General features: G+C 39.0%; 1 protein-coding gene across 10 annotated transcripts in view; it reads left to right on the top strand.

Annotated features, from left to right (window-relative positions):
- The window catches only part of shroom2a (shroom family member 2a), a 58056-nt gene that overhangs the window by 29323 nt on the left and 11355 nt on the right, over nucleotides 1-17378 (top strand). For 5 of the 10 annotated variants that reach the window (XM_055212491.2, XM_055212481.2, XM_055212486.2 and 2 more), the window contains 4 exons: nucleotides 7662-7763; nucleotides 8614-8733; nucleotides 8880-11457; nucleotides 11816-11898. In XM_055212491.2, the coding sequence (XP_055068466.2) occupies nucleotides 7662-7763; nucleotides 8614-8733; nucleotides 8880-11457; nucleotides 11816-11898 (2883 nt within the window). Of the gene's footprint in view, nucleotides 1-5149; nucleotides 5484-7661; nucleotides 7764-8613; nucleotides 8734-8879; nucleotides 11458-11815; nucleotides 11899-17378 lie in introns of those variants that run through there. The other 5 variants (XM_055212482.2, XM_055212490.2, XM_055212488.2 and 2 more) reach the window with 4 other exon arrangements.

The following is a 17378-nucleotide window of genomic DNA, read 5'->3' as shown; positions in this document are numbered from 1 at the left end:
ATTGTTTTAGTTGCCATGACACCTGTTACATCAGCAGCCTGCGAAAGTGAAAGGTACATGGGGAAACATAGGCTGCGTCTCAATCAGCTCCCTTGTTTAGTAATCAGGGCACTGATCAGAGAGTCAGCCATTTTAAAGGCTGTCTCAATCACTGGAACGTTCGTTCCCTAAGCTTTCGATGGTCCCTATGTTCGTTTACCAGAAATAATGTCACCTTTTTTAAAGCTCTCCGACGCGAGTAAACTTTTATAAAACGCAACAGAACTTTTATAAGGACAAGCGTTTGTTTTAGTTACACACATTGCTAGACAGGAAGGGACCACAATCTTCTCCAAATGTAGGCACGGATGTGTAAGAGAATAATGAAAGTGTTTTTCATAATATACTTTTAACACGGGTTTAATCAGAGAGATGTTTGTTTTGCTTGTTGTTGATTTATGTCGTGTGAATTATTATAATGTGCTCAAGCAGGAAACAGGAAAATAAGTAAACACTGTACACTTGTGAAGTAAACATATGTGAAGTGAGAAAGGGTCCTTACCAGTGCCCGACCTATGTACACAATATACTGATTCACGACCTCGGGAGCTATGGAGCTGATTGAGACACTAGGTACGTTTACATGCAACAAATAATCAGTTTGTAATCATATTGATGGCTCAATCGTATTGAAAAGCCTTCAAACACTTTACTCAGTACGATTGAGGTCGATCGGATGCCTATTTGGATCGTATTGAAGGGGGTGGTGTACGCATGTAAACGCGTGAATCGTAGAATTTTCTCAATCGGATGCAAAAATACATTGACTGTACATGCGCAGAACATTTGCAGTGAAGTTCACGTCTTATATTTACTTCATATTTACATCTCACATAATTCTCATCACAGAAACATGCAATAGCAACTCACATTAAGGTAATGGGGTCATGTGCTGAACATTCTACAGCATTCGTACTTTCTTAACATTAGGCTCCATAAAGCAATAAAATAGCGTTGTGCCTTTTGAAAATTGTGATTTAAGAACAACTTTCTCCAACTAAGCTTTGTACATTTATCCAGAGATAAAGCATGAACTCGACGAGAGATGCTGTGCGGTGGGTGGGGTTGCCAAGTCCTCTGCTTTTTTCCAAGTTCAGATTTGGCTACTGTTTAAACTGTCTCTGCGGGTTGTTCATTAGTTATTGGAATTTGGACTGTAATTAGTCATTGGGATGCTTTTGGGCTAGTTTTGAATATAAGTTGGGATGGTTTTAATACACAAAGCTGGCAACCTTGGCTGTGCGCTTGCACAGATGTTCGGTTCGGATTATATAGAATGTACATGTAAACGAACATTTTAATCAGAATGCAATGTTTAGGATGCATGTAAACTGTATTGTCATAACCTTCAATCGTTTTAAAATTAGGATTGACATTTTGTGCATGTAAACATAACTGAGTACTGAGGGATTTATTTCCTTGAACCTGGCTCAGTGAGTACAGGAAACCAGAGAGAATTGATCTGTTTATCCATGAATAGCCCTCATATTTTCATATTTGCCTGTTACAGATATAACATTTTTTTAATAGTTTCAATCGTTTATTAAAAGTAATCGGTTCAGATGATTCATTAGTTCGCGTATTTAGCGGGAGTAGATGCTGTGTAAACTAATCCCAGCTGGACTTCGTGAAACATTTCCTCGCTGGATCCGTGTGAGGGTGCGAAAGAGGGAGAGAAAGCACGAGCAGATACTGTCCGTTTCCATATGCGGAGGTCGCATAGGCAGCGTCATCAAGCCTGGTTTATTTAAATTAACTGACCATTACATTCGCAAGTCATACGCATATTACAACTATTTACTATAAACAAAGAATAATATTTAACTTTATAATTGTTCATATTCTGAAACAAGACAGTCTTCATGACGTATGCAGCCTGGAAATGCGACCTCCGGAGGCTGCCGCGTTCGCATTCAGACACGCCCACTCCAGTAGTGCGCGCGTGCGGGGCACTGCTCATTCTTTCTCATGCAATCATCAACATTATCACTATAATTCCATTACAAAAAGACTTTGGCGGGACAAAAATTAGTTTTGGTGGCTGCTAAAAAAAATCAATGTAGGAAATAACCTGCAAAAAATAAAACTTATAATAACAGTAAAATAATCTGTAAACTCTCGCGGGCCACATAATTAACATAATTTGTAAACTCTCGCGGGCCAGATGAAATGAGGGGACGGGCCTGATTTGGCCCTCGGGCCTTGAGTTTGACACCCCTGCGCTATTCGATTACTTTTGATTGCCAGGATATAATATGCCCTGATCATTGCCTGTTTTTAAACAATCAACTAATGTCCGTTTAGGTCGTTACATCCATACATCCCTAATTAAAACCTTTTGAATATACAAATTTTTTCCTTTTTAATCGGTGGTTAATTGCTTTACTTAATTTTCTAACTTTTTGCTGAAGCAATTGCTATGTATGAAGCCATGTATTTGTTTAAAACAATATGGTTGCCTTTATAAATGTATTTATAAATCCCATCTGAGTCTGTGATCAGATGTCCATCTACAGGTCATTTAAAACTTGTGGAATGTAAAAGCCTGTACAGAAGGATTCAATGTTTTGTGCTGACTGTTTCCAGGAAATGTTGGCAGGGAGCAATGAATTTGGATTCTGAAAAGTCCTTTGCTTATCTTCGGTGTTATTATTGTGCACGTTTCTTACATCTCATCATGTTAACTCAGATTAGATCTAGGGCTTTCTATATAACTTAATCATGGAGTATCCCTGTGATAAGCAAACATCCTCATTCACGTTTGCGAATGTTTTTTTATTTTTACCTTACAGCGTGCATCTCCCTCAGACTGTAAACGAAGCTGGGGCGCACAAAAAAAGCTGGGGCGCACCAGATAATGAATACGTCAGCCGTGTCGTACGTCAGCTGTGTCACTGCACACGCGGTTCCCAACAGATTCGAAAGAGAAGACAATGCTGAATAAAGTCATAATTTTTGTTAGTTTTTGACCAAAATGTATGTTCAATGCTTCAACACATTCTAACTGACCCACTGATGTCACATGGACTACTTTGATGATGTTTTTATTACCTTTCTGGACATGGACAGTATACTGTACATAGATTTTCAATGGAGGGTCAGAAAGCTCTCGGACTAAATCTAAAACACCTTAAACTGTGTTTCTGAAGATGAACGGAGGTTGTCAGAGTTTGGAACGACATGAGGGTGAGTCATTAATGACATTATTTTCATTTTTGGGTGAACTATCCCTTTAAGCATTGAAGTAAATCTTTAGAAAAACACAGTGTGCCATTTGGAGTGGCCTAGTCAAATCCCAGACCTTAACCTGTGGATTGACCTCAAGAGAGTTGTTCACACCAGACATCCACAAATGTGTTTGAGTTAGACCGGTTTGTGAAGGGGAATGGAGAATGGGTAAAATTACTTCTGAGTGATGCGCAGGTCTGATACAGAACTAACGAAAGCGCTTACTTAAAGTAATTGCTGCCAAAAGAGATTCAACAAGCTATTAAATCCAAGGGTACACTTACATTTGCCTCCAGCACTGTGAATGTTTAATGAGTGTTTTCAAAAAAGACACAAGAAACTAGAATCATTTGTGTGTTGTCAGGTTATACACATTGTGTTTGTTGTTGTGACCTATATGAGGATCAGATCACCTTTTATGGCCAATCACAGTAGAAAACCAGTTCACATACTTTTCTTGCCACTTTATATTCGTGAATTTAAGGTATGATTTACACGGGTGCAAAATAGTACTGTACACCCGACCAAAAGAGACACAGCTGTGAACCTGGCAGTGGGCCAGACATTTATTAGTTCTATAGCTGGTATGATACGCAGCTCAGGAATGTGACTGTCATTACAGGAACCTCACAGTTGGCCTCTCCTGGTCCTGTATTAGTGGTCTAATTGAAATGAGCTCTGAAGAAGGTCTTTGTGCAGAATCTCAAGAGCTAGTCGAATACCTGACTCCCATGCAGCATAAACTACTCCCCATGTCCATCTCCCCATGTGTCCGATATTACACTGACCAAAGTTCTCTTTCTATTACATATATGCACGTGGATCAAAGCCACTTTGATCAGCTACTCTTTTTCCTTCTTAAACATTTCTTGCTGTCTCCCTGAAGATTTCACCCTTGACCAGCAAAAAGTTTCTTTCAAAATGGCTTCTCTGTCTAGAATTGGATGTTTTTGGTGTAGTTTGAAATCTTTGCTTGCTTTACATTTTGGAAGCAGCAGGACAAAAATGCAACATTAACGAGAAGGTTAATGCCTGAATTTTTGCTCCTGTCTGGAATGCATGGATGAGAAGTCATCTTACAATAGACTATTGTAAAAGATTTTGTAAAAGCCCGCCCACCAGGCATAGGCCAAAACAATTCTTGTGTAATCTTCTTGCCTGTCACCAGACCACTTGTTTGGATGCCAAGAAAAGTTTTAATCAAGCTTCAAACTTTGTAGGTCAAGCTCTAATCACAGTCAAGCATCAGTCCTAAGAGATCTGTACAGAATTTACTAAGTTAACAGGTTAATTATTTGGGATTTCTTTCACCAGATGGCCTGTTAGAGCTTGAGTCATCTACTCTTAAAGAATTAGTCACAATATATGATCTTTTTCGGGGGTTGGGTATCCACGGCTGAGGTCAATGGTCATGGCTTGTGATGTCTAGTACCGGCAGTGTGTGGGGTGCCTCTCTGTAGAATCAATAGGACAATTCGGATGTAACTCTAAAATAATTTAGTATCTAATTGTCGCTTTTGCAGTCTTCTGGAAAAACAACTTTTCTGATCTTTTTAGATTTCCAGAAACATTTTTTTTATATATTGAAATGTATTTCTGTTATTATTAATGATTTTTGGTTTCACTCCTCTTGAAAAAGCAGTACTCTGCAAAAAATCAACCTGTTGCCATAGCAATAGAAGAAACAGAGGACCACTGCACAAAAGGGATTCAACAAGAACATTTGTCCCTCTTGACTGCTCATTAGCATACTATCCCTGAACCAATAGGGAGACAGAAGCTGGTAGATTACTTTAAGGAGACTGGCCATGACGACAGCCCCCTCCTCATTCCCTCCTTCACGGGGTAAAATCACCACGATCCCTGTAGAGATTTGCCCCGACTGCAAGAGTCACAGGCATTGGAAGAAGATATGAAAATAGATGTGCTGCAAAGGCTCGTGTGATCACATTTCTACATGGGGTTCCTCAAGGCTACGTTTTTCTGTAGTCTTTCATATGGAAGAAGTGGACGGTTGAAAAGACTCACACTGTGGTCAGGGACCGTCTGTCTATGGAGGGCCCTTTGTCCTGGCCTGTCTTTGATGTGAATGTGGAATGTGCTGCCTGGGGAGTCCAGTGGAGCAAACCCGGACTTTCAGTTCATCTATCAAAGCGTCTCAGGTCTGCACTTTTAGGCACCTGTTTGTGGAACTTGTTTGCTTGAGGGATTGTTTGGTGAGTTTAGAAATGTACATTTAGTTTTCGTCTGCGGTCTTTGCTTCGCACCTGTTGTTGTGCTTTTGCTCTTTTATCTTGACATCTGTTTAGTCTCTTTATTTTGTTTATGAAAGTTTGTGAAGTTAGGCGTGCTTTAAATGGTGCATGTCCTTCAGATGACTCGACCCATGTGTAAGCAAGTGAATGTTATCTCATGAAACCTGTTGGATTTAACTTGGCAGTCACTGCAACAGATCCTTGCCACACACTAGCCAAAGTAAGCAAGAATCAGCATTTTTCTCATGAAACCTTACCATGTAGATTCATTTTGAATATTTTTTCATGTTGATTCCTCTGTGAATATGATTTGTGTTTTAACTCTTTACCCAAGTTAAGTGATTTGCATTGAGGCATTGGATTGGCTGCTGTCGTTTCAGTCCTGATTTGTTTGGTTTTGAAAATGCCTCTCCGAAAACATCAGTGGGGGATTTTCCTGTTCATACCCCCCCATCCTCCATTCTACTTGGGCGCCACTGATTCGGACCACTGGCATATCTGCGCTAGACCAGCTGTAGCCCTGACAATACATCCAATACAGAGACTTTCATTAGCATATGAATAGCCAGCGCCATGTGTGGCAAGCACATACACACTTGAGGCTTTTACACAGTAAAAGAGAGCAGCATTGAGAGAGAGAGTGTCTTTTTGGTCACACTGTCCATAATTTGCTATTTTATCCATTCTGCTATCTTTTAAATCTGGCACGATTGGCATGTATATGGATTATTTGTTTAAGAAAACATCAGCTGATGTAGCCAAAAGGGTGGTTTAAGCAAATGGCTTAGGGTCAATAATAATTGGGTAAGGATAGTAGTTTTTATTTTCCTCTGGTAGAATTTCAAAGAGTTTTTTTCTTTACTGCTTACTGGCTGTAAAGTGACTGGCACTTGACCTCATAATTTCATGAAACAGCACTGAATGTCTTTGACTGAATGTTGTTTTAACCCCGTGAGGTTCTTGGATAGCCTTGGATGGGCTTCAGAGTCTCTGGAAATTCAAGAAGACACATTTTTGTTTTTACAATCCTGTCGCCGAGTTGAACGACTAAATTTCAGAAACGACAAGAATGTTTTGACTCAAAAACGAACAGGTCAAAGGTCAAGTGTGGGTGGACGGTTTAGTTTGGGGGAGCTTTTCGGCAACATGCTCAGGAATGTCTCATGACAAACCCATTGATGCCAACAACAAGTGGTATGGTTTGTTGTAAGGTCAACAAAATGAAGAAAAGTAGTGTTTTGACCTAACCACCAGATGTCTCCCTATGTCCAGTATTCAAACCAGGATATTCATGGCTTTCTCTATAGAAACTAGATTAGCATATGGACAGTGGTAGTGTATGTGCTGAAAAGAGGGAGGCAGATCTGATTTTATAAATCAAAGAGTGCATTTCCCTTCATATGTTGCTTGATGCAAAAATAAATAAAGTTGATGTCTCTACACTGTGAAAAATGCAGCATTTTTATCAAATCAGCATATATTTTTTGTTACTTTAACTTACCAAATTAAGTTTCTAAGTTGTGTCAACGTATCACAGGTCAAAATTGACTTGCAAAACCAAGTTGTTTTAACCTCATGTTGCATTTTTTTACAGTGTACATCTCTCAAAAATCCAGCAAAAGTCAGCCAATCAGTTTACAATTTGTTGTGCTTTATGCATCAGACATTCAGCACATGGTTTATGGGTGTGACTGGCAAATCCTTGACTCGTATATTAAATCTTGCTGAGACTAATGTTTTCCAAAGGAACCATGTCGAAAAAACTCTTAACATACGTCAGAGAAAATAAATAGTTGCTGTGGACAGGGGAGTTACAGAAACGGGTTTAGTTTGCCTTGTCTTTATCATTGTATTTTCTTGTTTTGGTAAAATCTTCAGTGTAACATTTTGTGGTTGTTTTTTCTGAATTATGTTTTTTTGTAGGTTATGTTTTTGTACTTAAGTCTATATACGTGTTCTTCCATATAATGCTAGGTTAATTACAGACAATGCTGTAGCCCATGCTAGTGTGTCTGTATTTCCCCGTCATTGAAGTGGCTTTCATGTCATTTGAATTACAGCACTAGAGTCCCTGTCAAACTCAACTGAACTTAGAGACTCAGACTGTGTCCTCCCCCTTCCCTTTTAATCCCCATCTAGGAAAATGAAAATGGTGGATATTGTAGCGCAGAAAATGCCATCAGAGAGCGACGTGCATATGGCCCGGAGTTTTCTCACGAAGATTTTACGAAGTTCCATGAGGTATGGTATCAATGTATCCACCAGCCAACTCACATTCTTTCCACCTCCATCCAGTCTCGTCGAATCTACAATCATATTCCGTCCATGGTCTTGTGATGTCATCTATCAAAAGTTCATTTTCCATCTATTGGTTTTTCATCTTACAGTATGCTCTGCATTTTTCACTAGTTTGTACTGTTTTGTGTTTAGAATTATGTGTCTTCTGCATCAGTTCAAAATTTTGTTTGTGTTATGGGATTTTGGAAAAGCATGGTAGTATCTACAGAACATTTGTGGGTGAATTTTTTTGGGGGGCAAAATAGAATGACGCTAAAGCTATGGTATGTTTCCCAAACTATTTATCCAGAACTCAAAACAAACAGTGAATGAAGTTGCTCAAATCACCAAAGTCCAAATCTAAGTCAAATCTCATAACATAGCCTGCCCATTCCTAATATTATTATAAGGACAATGTGTTTGCCCTGATGACTGTTCAGCTTTTCTGCTTGGATATTCAAACACCATGATGTATTGTTCTTTACTTTACTTCATGCATCGCAAAAAGAACCATTTTAACGGGTATGTCACTCTTGCATGAGTGTTGACAGAGTGAATTTATGGTTTTCTACCATTTTTGTGTGGTGTTTTTTAGCTTATTCCTTTATGTGCGGTTGATGAACCACAAAAATGTTGTGCTGATGGTGAATGCCTCTATCATTGCAATGTTTCCATAATCATCGACCATAACTGTTTGTCCTTCAAAATAGTTGTAGTGTTGCTTGGTGACCTGTGTATGCAATTTGTTGTGCAGGTGTGCATAAGTTAACTTAATTCTTGCTAAAATTCTGTCTTTCAAATATGTTTCCCACAGAAGAAATGAACCCATGAGCAGACCTCACTCCTGGCATGCTACCAAGTTTAACGAAAATCACTCGGAAGGCAAAACACAATCCACACCCTCACCAGTCTGGCAAACAAGATATGATGCAAGGTATTTAAAAGCATAAAAATAATTACGTTTGTCTTTATTTCAATTCTTTAGTTAAGATGCAAAATGATTGCAAAAACTTTTCTTTATACAGTTTAATAAGCTTGTTCATGTGCTGTGAACACTCATTAGGCTTGTTTTTATCTTAGTTCATGCTCTTCTGATCTCTCTTCTGGCTGGGAACAAACCAATCTACGGAGAGCATCCGATCAGTTTAGTTCCTTGGGCAGTATGGATAGCCTAGAGCATGGTTCTCATCCCTATCCACCTGGCCGCCTTTCCCCGAGCAGGTCCAATAATAACAGCATTGAACATTTAGGTGGTGGCAAAAGAGACTCTGCATACAGTTCCTTTTCCACAAGCTCGGGAACACCAGATTATACGCTTTCCAAAAGCAACACTGCATCCACTGAGAACATGCTGTACAAAATAAATCAGTGGGACTCAAATGGCAGGCATAGCAATGGCAGGCACAGTCAAGGCCTCAGTGAAAACCTCCGTCATGATGAAAGGCTGGGATACATGCAGATTTCCTCAAGTACAACCAGCCAGGAGAACCCAAGACTTGAAGAACAACCAGGTGCTCGCCATTCAAGCTCTTCAAGAGTTAGTATTGGTCCTGTTTGGCACGTTCCAGACATGAAGAAAAATGTGGCATCATCTACCCCGCCTCCAACTCCACCTACACGCATTGATAGTTTTGCAGCTACTAAGGTTCATGAAAAGAGTTTGATCACAGGCACTTCGGAGGGCCACGGTGTTCATGCTCAGTTAAAGCCTCAGGTGAAAGGATTGCAAAAGGCAGTAGAGACCCATGAAAGCACACTAAGGTCTTACCAAGGCAGTGAGACTGGTCTTGAAGGTCGACGTGATTATAATCTGCCCTCCAAAATCACCTCTGCAAATTCCTACATTTCATCTGATGCCAATCATCAGCATTCCCACCACATGTCCTCAGACAAGACATATTCCCTGTCAACCACAGATGTCAGAGATAGACATCCAACCTACGCCCATGCTCCATATCATTCACTACAATACAGCGACGAGGCCACATTCCATGCTCAAACTAGGACCGTTCCTGCACCAAAGCCTCTATTCAGTGGTTACCACAGCAGTATGCATGACCTGCCCACAATCAACCACACACAGCTAAACAGCCAGAATCAGGTTAGAAGGCCATCTGCTACACTGTCCAGTTCTGCTACCAATCCTGAAGGAAGTAGTCAGAGCCGTTACTATGGAGTCACCTCCCACCAAACCCCTCAGGGAATGTCCCAGGCTTCTTTAGCGAGAGTTGGTGACTCTAAAGCTTACTCAATCTCCGAATTGTCACATGTTGGAAGGGAAAGAGTATCCATAGGTTCTCAAGGAGGAATTAAAGACGGGTATTACCCACCTCAGTCACAGAACCATGGCCCAGATCACAAAGATTTTAATGCTTATTCCAGACAAAGTGACAACCACCAGCAACGTTTCTCATCAATCAGTAATTCCTTAAACAAGCCTGATTCAACAACCACAAAACCTTCTGAGCTTAGGGGGAACCAGAAGCAACACCATGTGCCCAGTTCAGATTTGCACCCTGGCAGTTATCTCCCCAGTCAGCAACCTGAGCAAAAAAGAAGTGTTAGCCATCTCCATCCTAAAGAGTATTCGCAACAACCCTTGCCCACTAAAAGTGAACCAAACATATCTCCACAGAAAACACCTATGTTGTATTCTCTTGCCCAAGAGCACAATGACACTGATAGCTATCAAGAGCAGATACACAGTGGAAGTGGACAACAGGAAGCCCTTGACAGTGAAAGTGGCAAAAAGGCAAGACGAAGTGACCGCTATGCCACAACTCTCCGCAATGAGATACAGATGAGGAGGGCCCAGCTTCAGAAGAGCCAAAGCGCTGCCTCTTTAGGCAGCCCTGTTGAAGCTGTAGAAGAGCCTGCTATCTGTAAGTCCACTGGGACTACTTCTTCCTCCTCAGATGGCACTTTTTCCAACTCTTATAAGGACCACCTAAAAGAAGCCCAGGCCAGGGTCCTTCAGGCTACATCTTTCAGACGAAGAGACTTAGAGCCAGTACTGTTTGAGCAGTACGAAGCTGCCACTCGGAAAGACACACCACCTCTTTCGAGTGTTTCGGAGGTCCCACCCAGTAAACCCATAGCAGGGAGTAGTCAGGTGTTTCGCATTGGTGGTCGAAAGCGCTTTTCTACTGACAAGAAAGTTCGGTCTTTTTCTGAGCCAGATAAAATTCATGAAGTGGGCGCTAATGAGCACTCCTCTGTGTCTGACAGTGCTCAAAATCGGCACAAATTCTTTGAGCCAACAGCAAAACCAGCCTTCTCTAAACTCATGCCAAAGCACAACCTGCAAATGTGTGAAGACACCAGAGTGTCAAAACCCGGAGGCATGCACCATCCTGCAAAGACTGACATAGCTGGGCGGAGTAACAGCGACAGATCAACCCCCACTGAACTCCACCTAAATGAAAGTCAGAATGGTTCTCACTCAGTGAGCCAGCAAGCCATGATAAAGCAGCAGAGACTTGGCACTTTTGCAGAGTATGAGGCCAAATGGGACATCCAGAAGAAAAATGAACCAAGGACATCTGGTAGATACCACTCTGCTGATAACATCCTTGACACAGGAGTTGAGGAGCGAAGTAAGCGCACCTGTGTGCATGGAAGATCTAGATCCTCCCCTTCAGCTGACTTCTATGAACAGGTTGGTTTTTTATATTTAACACCTCTGGGGGTTCAGTTAAATTGTTAGACATTAGACATTAGTGTTGTTAAAACATAACTTTATGTGAAGGCTGTTTTTTACAAAAGTAAGTTGTTTCTCACACACAGTCTGATAATAAAAGCAAGAACTTAGTCAAACATTAAACTGTGCACTAAAGACACACCCACAGATCAGGAAAGTTGCAAGTAAGATTGTACAATCATATTGACTTTATATTGAGGAGGATATTCAATAATAAACATCTCTAAATCAAAGTCCTCTCAGAATCCTACAGCAGTTGAAGTTACATTAATTCATGAATGAAATGGTTAAGTTGTACGTATTGTGTTTCTTTTAGAAGCTTCCAGTTCAAGCAAAGACATCAGATGGCTCTTCGAAATCAGACAGAAATAACTCCGATCAGGAAAAGAATGGAACAGGGTGAGTGATATGCTGTTATGTTTCTATTTAATCTTGCAATGAGAAGAGCAGGGTTAAAGTTATAATACAAGGGACAATAGGCATTAATACATTGCATAATTATTGATGCATTCAGTATCATTTGTCCATTAAAGAACTTCTGTATTTTTATCTGTGATGTTCAAGAGCCTCCTGGGCATGTGTCTGATCAAACCAGGCAAGTTTTCTTTTGTGAGGGAAATGATACTAATGCTAACAGCCCTCACCGCGATTGAGTCAGTGTTTCAGTGAAACTTCCCCAGTGTTAATGGCTTTGATCTTGGCCTCACTGCAAACAGAAATCCACATTTGGCCCACTCAGTCAGCTCTCAGTGGGTCAAAGACAAACAGGAGACTCTTTATGGTCCTCACAGGCTTTGGATTTCTATGACAGCCTAGCTATTCTCACTTTACTGGGTTTTAAGGTGTGGGCTTATATGACATACAGTAGAAAGTATCCTGTCACACCATTCATAAAAGGAAAAAGAACAGATAAGTTGAATTTCGCTTTGAAGTTTTGAGAGCATTGCATTCATCTAGTAAAGATAAATCATATCATACCCTACAATGCACATGCTTATCAAACAGAGCTTTTAATTTACACTAGTGTTAAGAAACCTCAGTTATTATCAGTATGCTAAACCTTCAGAATGTATAACCATTTGGATAAATATAAGGGCTTCAGAGGCTTCAGCTTTGCATTCATGAAAACTGCTGAAATGCTCATAGATTGATAGTGTGGTCAGCTGAAATGAACTCCATTTAAATAAACTGACTTTTTATTATTATTTTTTGTCTAGTTTTTATTAATATTTTAGTGATTTTGGCATCTTTATAATCTAGAAAACAACATGAGCACAAATGTGAATATGTTTCTTCATCTTTTCAAAATGAAGTAGTTTAAAAAGTCTAAAGATGTTTGCTGGTCTAATATTCCATGTACATGCAGTTTATAGGTGAGGCTAAATGTTAATGTAAGTCAAGTCAATATGGATATTTACTTTCACGGTTTCAGATAAGGTTTAGGTTTATGTTGCACACATATTAGATTTTGATTTTGACTAATCTTTAATTTTAATTAATCTACATATTTCCTACCAAAGTCACAAGCCGCAATTATCTGTATATATAATATATAAAGAGTTTGGTTCCAAAACGCAATAAATCCATTTTGACTAATTTCAGTAAAAACGTGTTTTCTATACCAAGAAAGGGCCAAGATGAAAACCAATATTTTCTGTTACAAACTTTCACATAGCATCTTTAGGTTATAATAACATAAAAAATTCAAATTCATAATTTGATTGTCAAAGATTTATTATAAAAACTGATTAGTTTTTCTGCAAAAATGCAATAAATCCATTAAGTGTTTTTTAAATGCTATAAATCTATTGAATTAATACATAAATGTGCATTTATCTTTGCCATGTTATATTCATTTAGTTGACTAGTGGTACACACTGATAAAAAATAAACATTAATGGCATTAATCAAAACACTGACTTTGTCATATTAAGAACACTGTCATTGCTGCTATCATCTTTGGGACGTCGTCGCTAAACTTTTTTGACAGCAATCAGTTGTAAAATGTTTTGGTCCTGCTTGATTTTCGTTGACTTCGAGTAAAATAATAGAAACTTTTTCATAAGATCCCCTGGGGTCATTGTGTTAGCATGACAGAAGCTTGATGCTGTCCTGTGAGAAGTCTTCCCTCCAAGAATTGGAGTGGAATTAAGAATTTACTTTTTAATACCGACCTGATACAATACTGATTTTGGTGGTAACTCATTTTTTTTAAAATGGCGTTTATCGCGTTTTGGAACCAAACTCTTCATATACAGTACTGTGCAAAAGTCTTAGGCCACCATGCTACCATTAGATTTGTTGTTTTTGGAATTGTATAGTGATCATTTATAATTATTTCTCTTTTCATTAGAATACAACCAGAAAATACAGGAGATGTGTATGTAGTATTAAAAACTGTATAAAAGTTTAAGTGTCAAGTATTTAGGGTAAACTCCCCTTCCGCTTGAGCAATAGCAGGAAACCAATTCAATCCTAATTTCTAATTCTAATAGAATGACTTCAGGACTTCAGTTTCCTCAAAAAGCTTAAAGGAATATTCAATTTTCTTAAAAGAAAAATCCAGATAATTTACTCGCCACCATGTCATCCAAAATGTTGATGTCTTTCTTTGTTCAGTTGAGAAGACCCTTATTATGCATCGTTTGGGATTGTTTATAGTCCTTTGAAACTCCGTTAAAAAAAAACTGTTACGTGTTAAGTTAAGTGTTAATTGTTGGTGTCTATTAAAGTCCATTAAAATGAGAAAAATCCTGCAATGTTTTCCTGAAAAAACATAATTTCTTCTCGACTGAACAAAGAAAGACATCAACATTTTGGATGACATGGTGGTGAGTAAATTATCTGGATTTTTTTAAAGAAAATGGAATATTCCATTAAGATGTGTTTAGTGACAAGAGAAGTCACACTAAATACTGACTGATCAAGAAAACATTTAGTTTTGTATACATATTTTCTGTTTGTATCTTAGCAAAGTCAGTGGAAAATATATATGGATGGACATCAAAACTTTCCATTTATACATATACACATATACACACACATCATAGTATATTTATGTTAATATAGCTATAATTTCCAGGCATAATATCCACTGGCTCCCCCTTATTATTCTCTCTGACTTCTTTGTGTAGATGTAAGGAGTGGCAAACTTGAATAAGCCTCTTACTGCAAAACATCCATCATCCAAAGTCTTGTAAATTGCCACCTATGAAAGGTTTTGTTTTAAGTCTTGCTTTTAATTAATGTGGAGAGCAGGAATACTGTCTGTTGCCAACTATGAATTATATAGTTGACCTACGTCATACTATAGTTTTTGTTTTTTTAGGAAATAATTTTTATCTTTCGCCCAGTGATTTAAACAACACACATCTCAAATACAAAATAATACCCTTGAGATGCAATGAGATTTAAAATATTAAATCTGCAATTCCTCTTTAAGTAAATCTAGATGGAAACATGTTGGTTGAGCTACATGCATTGTAACCCCACCCAGGTGAGAATACAGTATGTATGTTCAGGGCAGGAAGCACCTGTCGCTGAAGTTGAGACCTCCTCCAATGATCAGATGCGAGTGCGGCTTTACATACAGTCAAGGATGATATTAAGTTTAACGTCTCGTACAGGCAGCAGCATGTGCACCTGAATTGTGGACTTGTATTGGGCTTAAACGTTTACCGTCTGATGAAGCTTAAATCATCCTGATTGTGTAAGTCTGTAGATAAATATCACTTTGCAGTTAAAATGCATATTATAAAATGAATAGTTTACCTGTTCCCAACTTTAAATCGTGATTGGATGAGCAGCATTCAGCGTCATTGTAAAAATGCACACCCTAAATGCATGTTTTTTTTCAGCCTATGGTTGTTTATTATCCTAGTACAGTTGTTAACTATATTGATTAGACCATTCCAGTAATCATCACTAATAAATTACATTGCTGTCCTCTATGAACATGTTGCAGCCATGTCTAAACATTACAGTGCGCAGCCTCTAATGTTGTTTTGCTCGAGTCAATTTAAAAAATTACAGTTGCTTATTCAAACTCTATTAGAACTTTCTGGTTGAACACGTTTTGTCATATGAAGTTGATCAAACAAGCAAACTAAGCTGGGTGACTTCAGAAATAATTTAGATTGATGTGTTTGATTAAAGGTTGGACATTGGGTGTTCCCTGTAGTCATAACGTTGTGTAATGAGGAGACAGCTTGCATGCTAGCTCATGCTGAGATCACATGCATAAAGTATATTTAATACGATAGAGTCTGTAGTAATAGAGAATGCATTCATTCTCAAGGGGTGCTGCCCCATTGACAGCTAGGGTACATATTTTGACTATTTCAGAATATTGACAATTATAAAGCTGACAATTATTCTTAGTTAATCATAAATTGATGTAATATGCTTATGACTTGCGAATGAAATGCTCAGTTTACTTAAATAAACCAGGCTTGATGACTTAGGCAGCCTGCATATGCGACCTGCTTAGGCTGAACAGCAGCCACATACCGTGAGGAACCTGCGATCTAATGCTTTGATTTGAGGCAGATCTGTTGAAGACCTATTCTCGAAGACATTAAAACAAGTCACCAGAAAAACGAAAAAGAGATTTAAAATGACAACGCGACAGGAAAAAAGAAGAAGACCACAGTCAATATTGGAGTAACGTTAGTTTTCCAAGATGTAAACAGCTCATGAGCCTCAAGGGACACCGAAGTTGCCCGCTTTTTATCTTCTCCACAGGTAATGCAACATATTCGTTTAAATCTATACAGTCTATGCTGTAAATAGTTTTATAGTTCCTTGACTAACTATAGCATGGTTATGCATAACACTACGTCTTGTTAGTGTAAACGCGCATGTGGTTGAATGTGTTAGAACGGACGTACGCCGTCTCTCCGCCCATTTATGTAATCTGAGGTACTAAACACAATGTTTACATCTTTTCTAACCTCTACCATGAACACAAGGTGTACAGCGCTATTTTTAGCCTTTCATTGATAAAACTAAAGCGGCTGATCTGCGCATCTTTCATTAGTTTCATTTTACAAGCGTGTGAAAGTTGAATATATATCTTATTTCAGCAATTGCGCTGAAATATCAGAGAAAGGTCTTACATATACACGGACAAAACATTGTGTAGCATGTTTACTTACAACACAAGCAGTGGACTTTGACATAATATTAGTTTGCGTCCTTTTAAACCCATCATTACTCCCGCTCATGTTTAAATGACAGGAGAGGGACTTGTCCACAGACCATCCCCCCAGTAATCTGGAGAGAAGCGGTCGAAAGTGGACAATAGAGATGGATTTAAATACCAGGTGTATCTCTCGTCCACTTGTGATCCGTTCGACAAAAACACATCTTAATACCAAGTGTAAACACAGCCCCATGATATTTTTCCTCGCGTCAATGAAAAAGGAGTGTCTAAGTGATTTAAAGTGAACATATCATGAAAAATGGACTTTTTCCATGTTTAACGTAAATCTGTGTGCTATGACGGATCACAGGCAAAGGACACTGTAAATTTTAGTTATTTTTCATTGCTTTTGCTTTGTACTGGAGGCCATGTCAACTTTGGCATGAAACGGCCACCGTAGGAGTTAAAACGTGCCCCGAAGGGCGGGTCTATAGACAAGTTTCCCGGGCGGGCCGCCATTAGCCTTTCACTCTGCCATTCACTTCTGGTTAGCGAGCAGCACAATATGTCCCGGAGCCGTGTCGGCATGTAACACCATCTATAGTTCACTTTTTCTGCACGCTAACCAAAGACAGTAAAAGACGCTAACCGGAAGTCGTTGGCAGAGTGAAAGGCTAATGGCGGCCCGCCTATTTCACCCGGGAAACTTGTCTATAAGTAATATTCAGTTGGTTGT

Source organism: Misgurnus anguillicaudatus, chromosome 8, assembly GCF_027580225.2.
Source record: "Misgurnus anguillicaudatus chromosome 8, ASM2758022v2, whole genome shotgun sequence".
NCBI lineage: Eukaryota > Metazoa > Chordata > Actinopteri > Cypriniformes > Cobitidae > Misgurnus > Misgurnus anguillicaudatus.
Note: the sequence above shows the minus strand (reverse complement) of the source record. Positions and strands in the feature narration are given on the sequence as shown.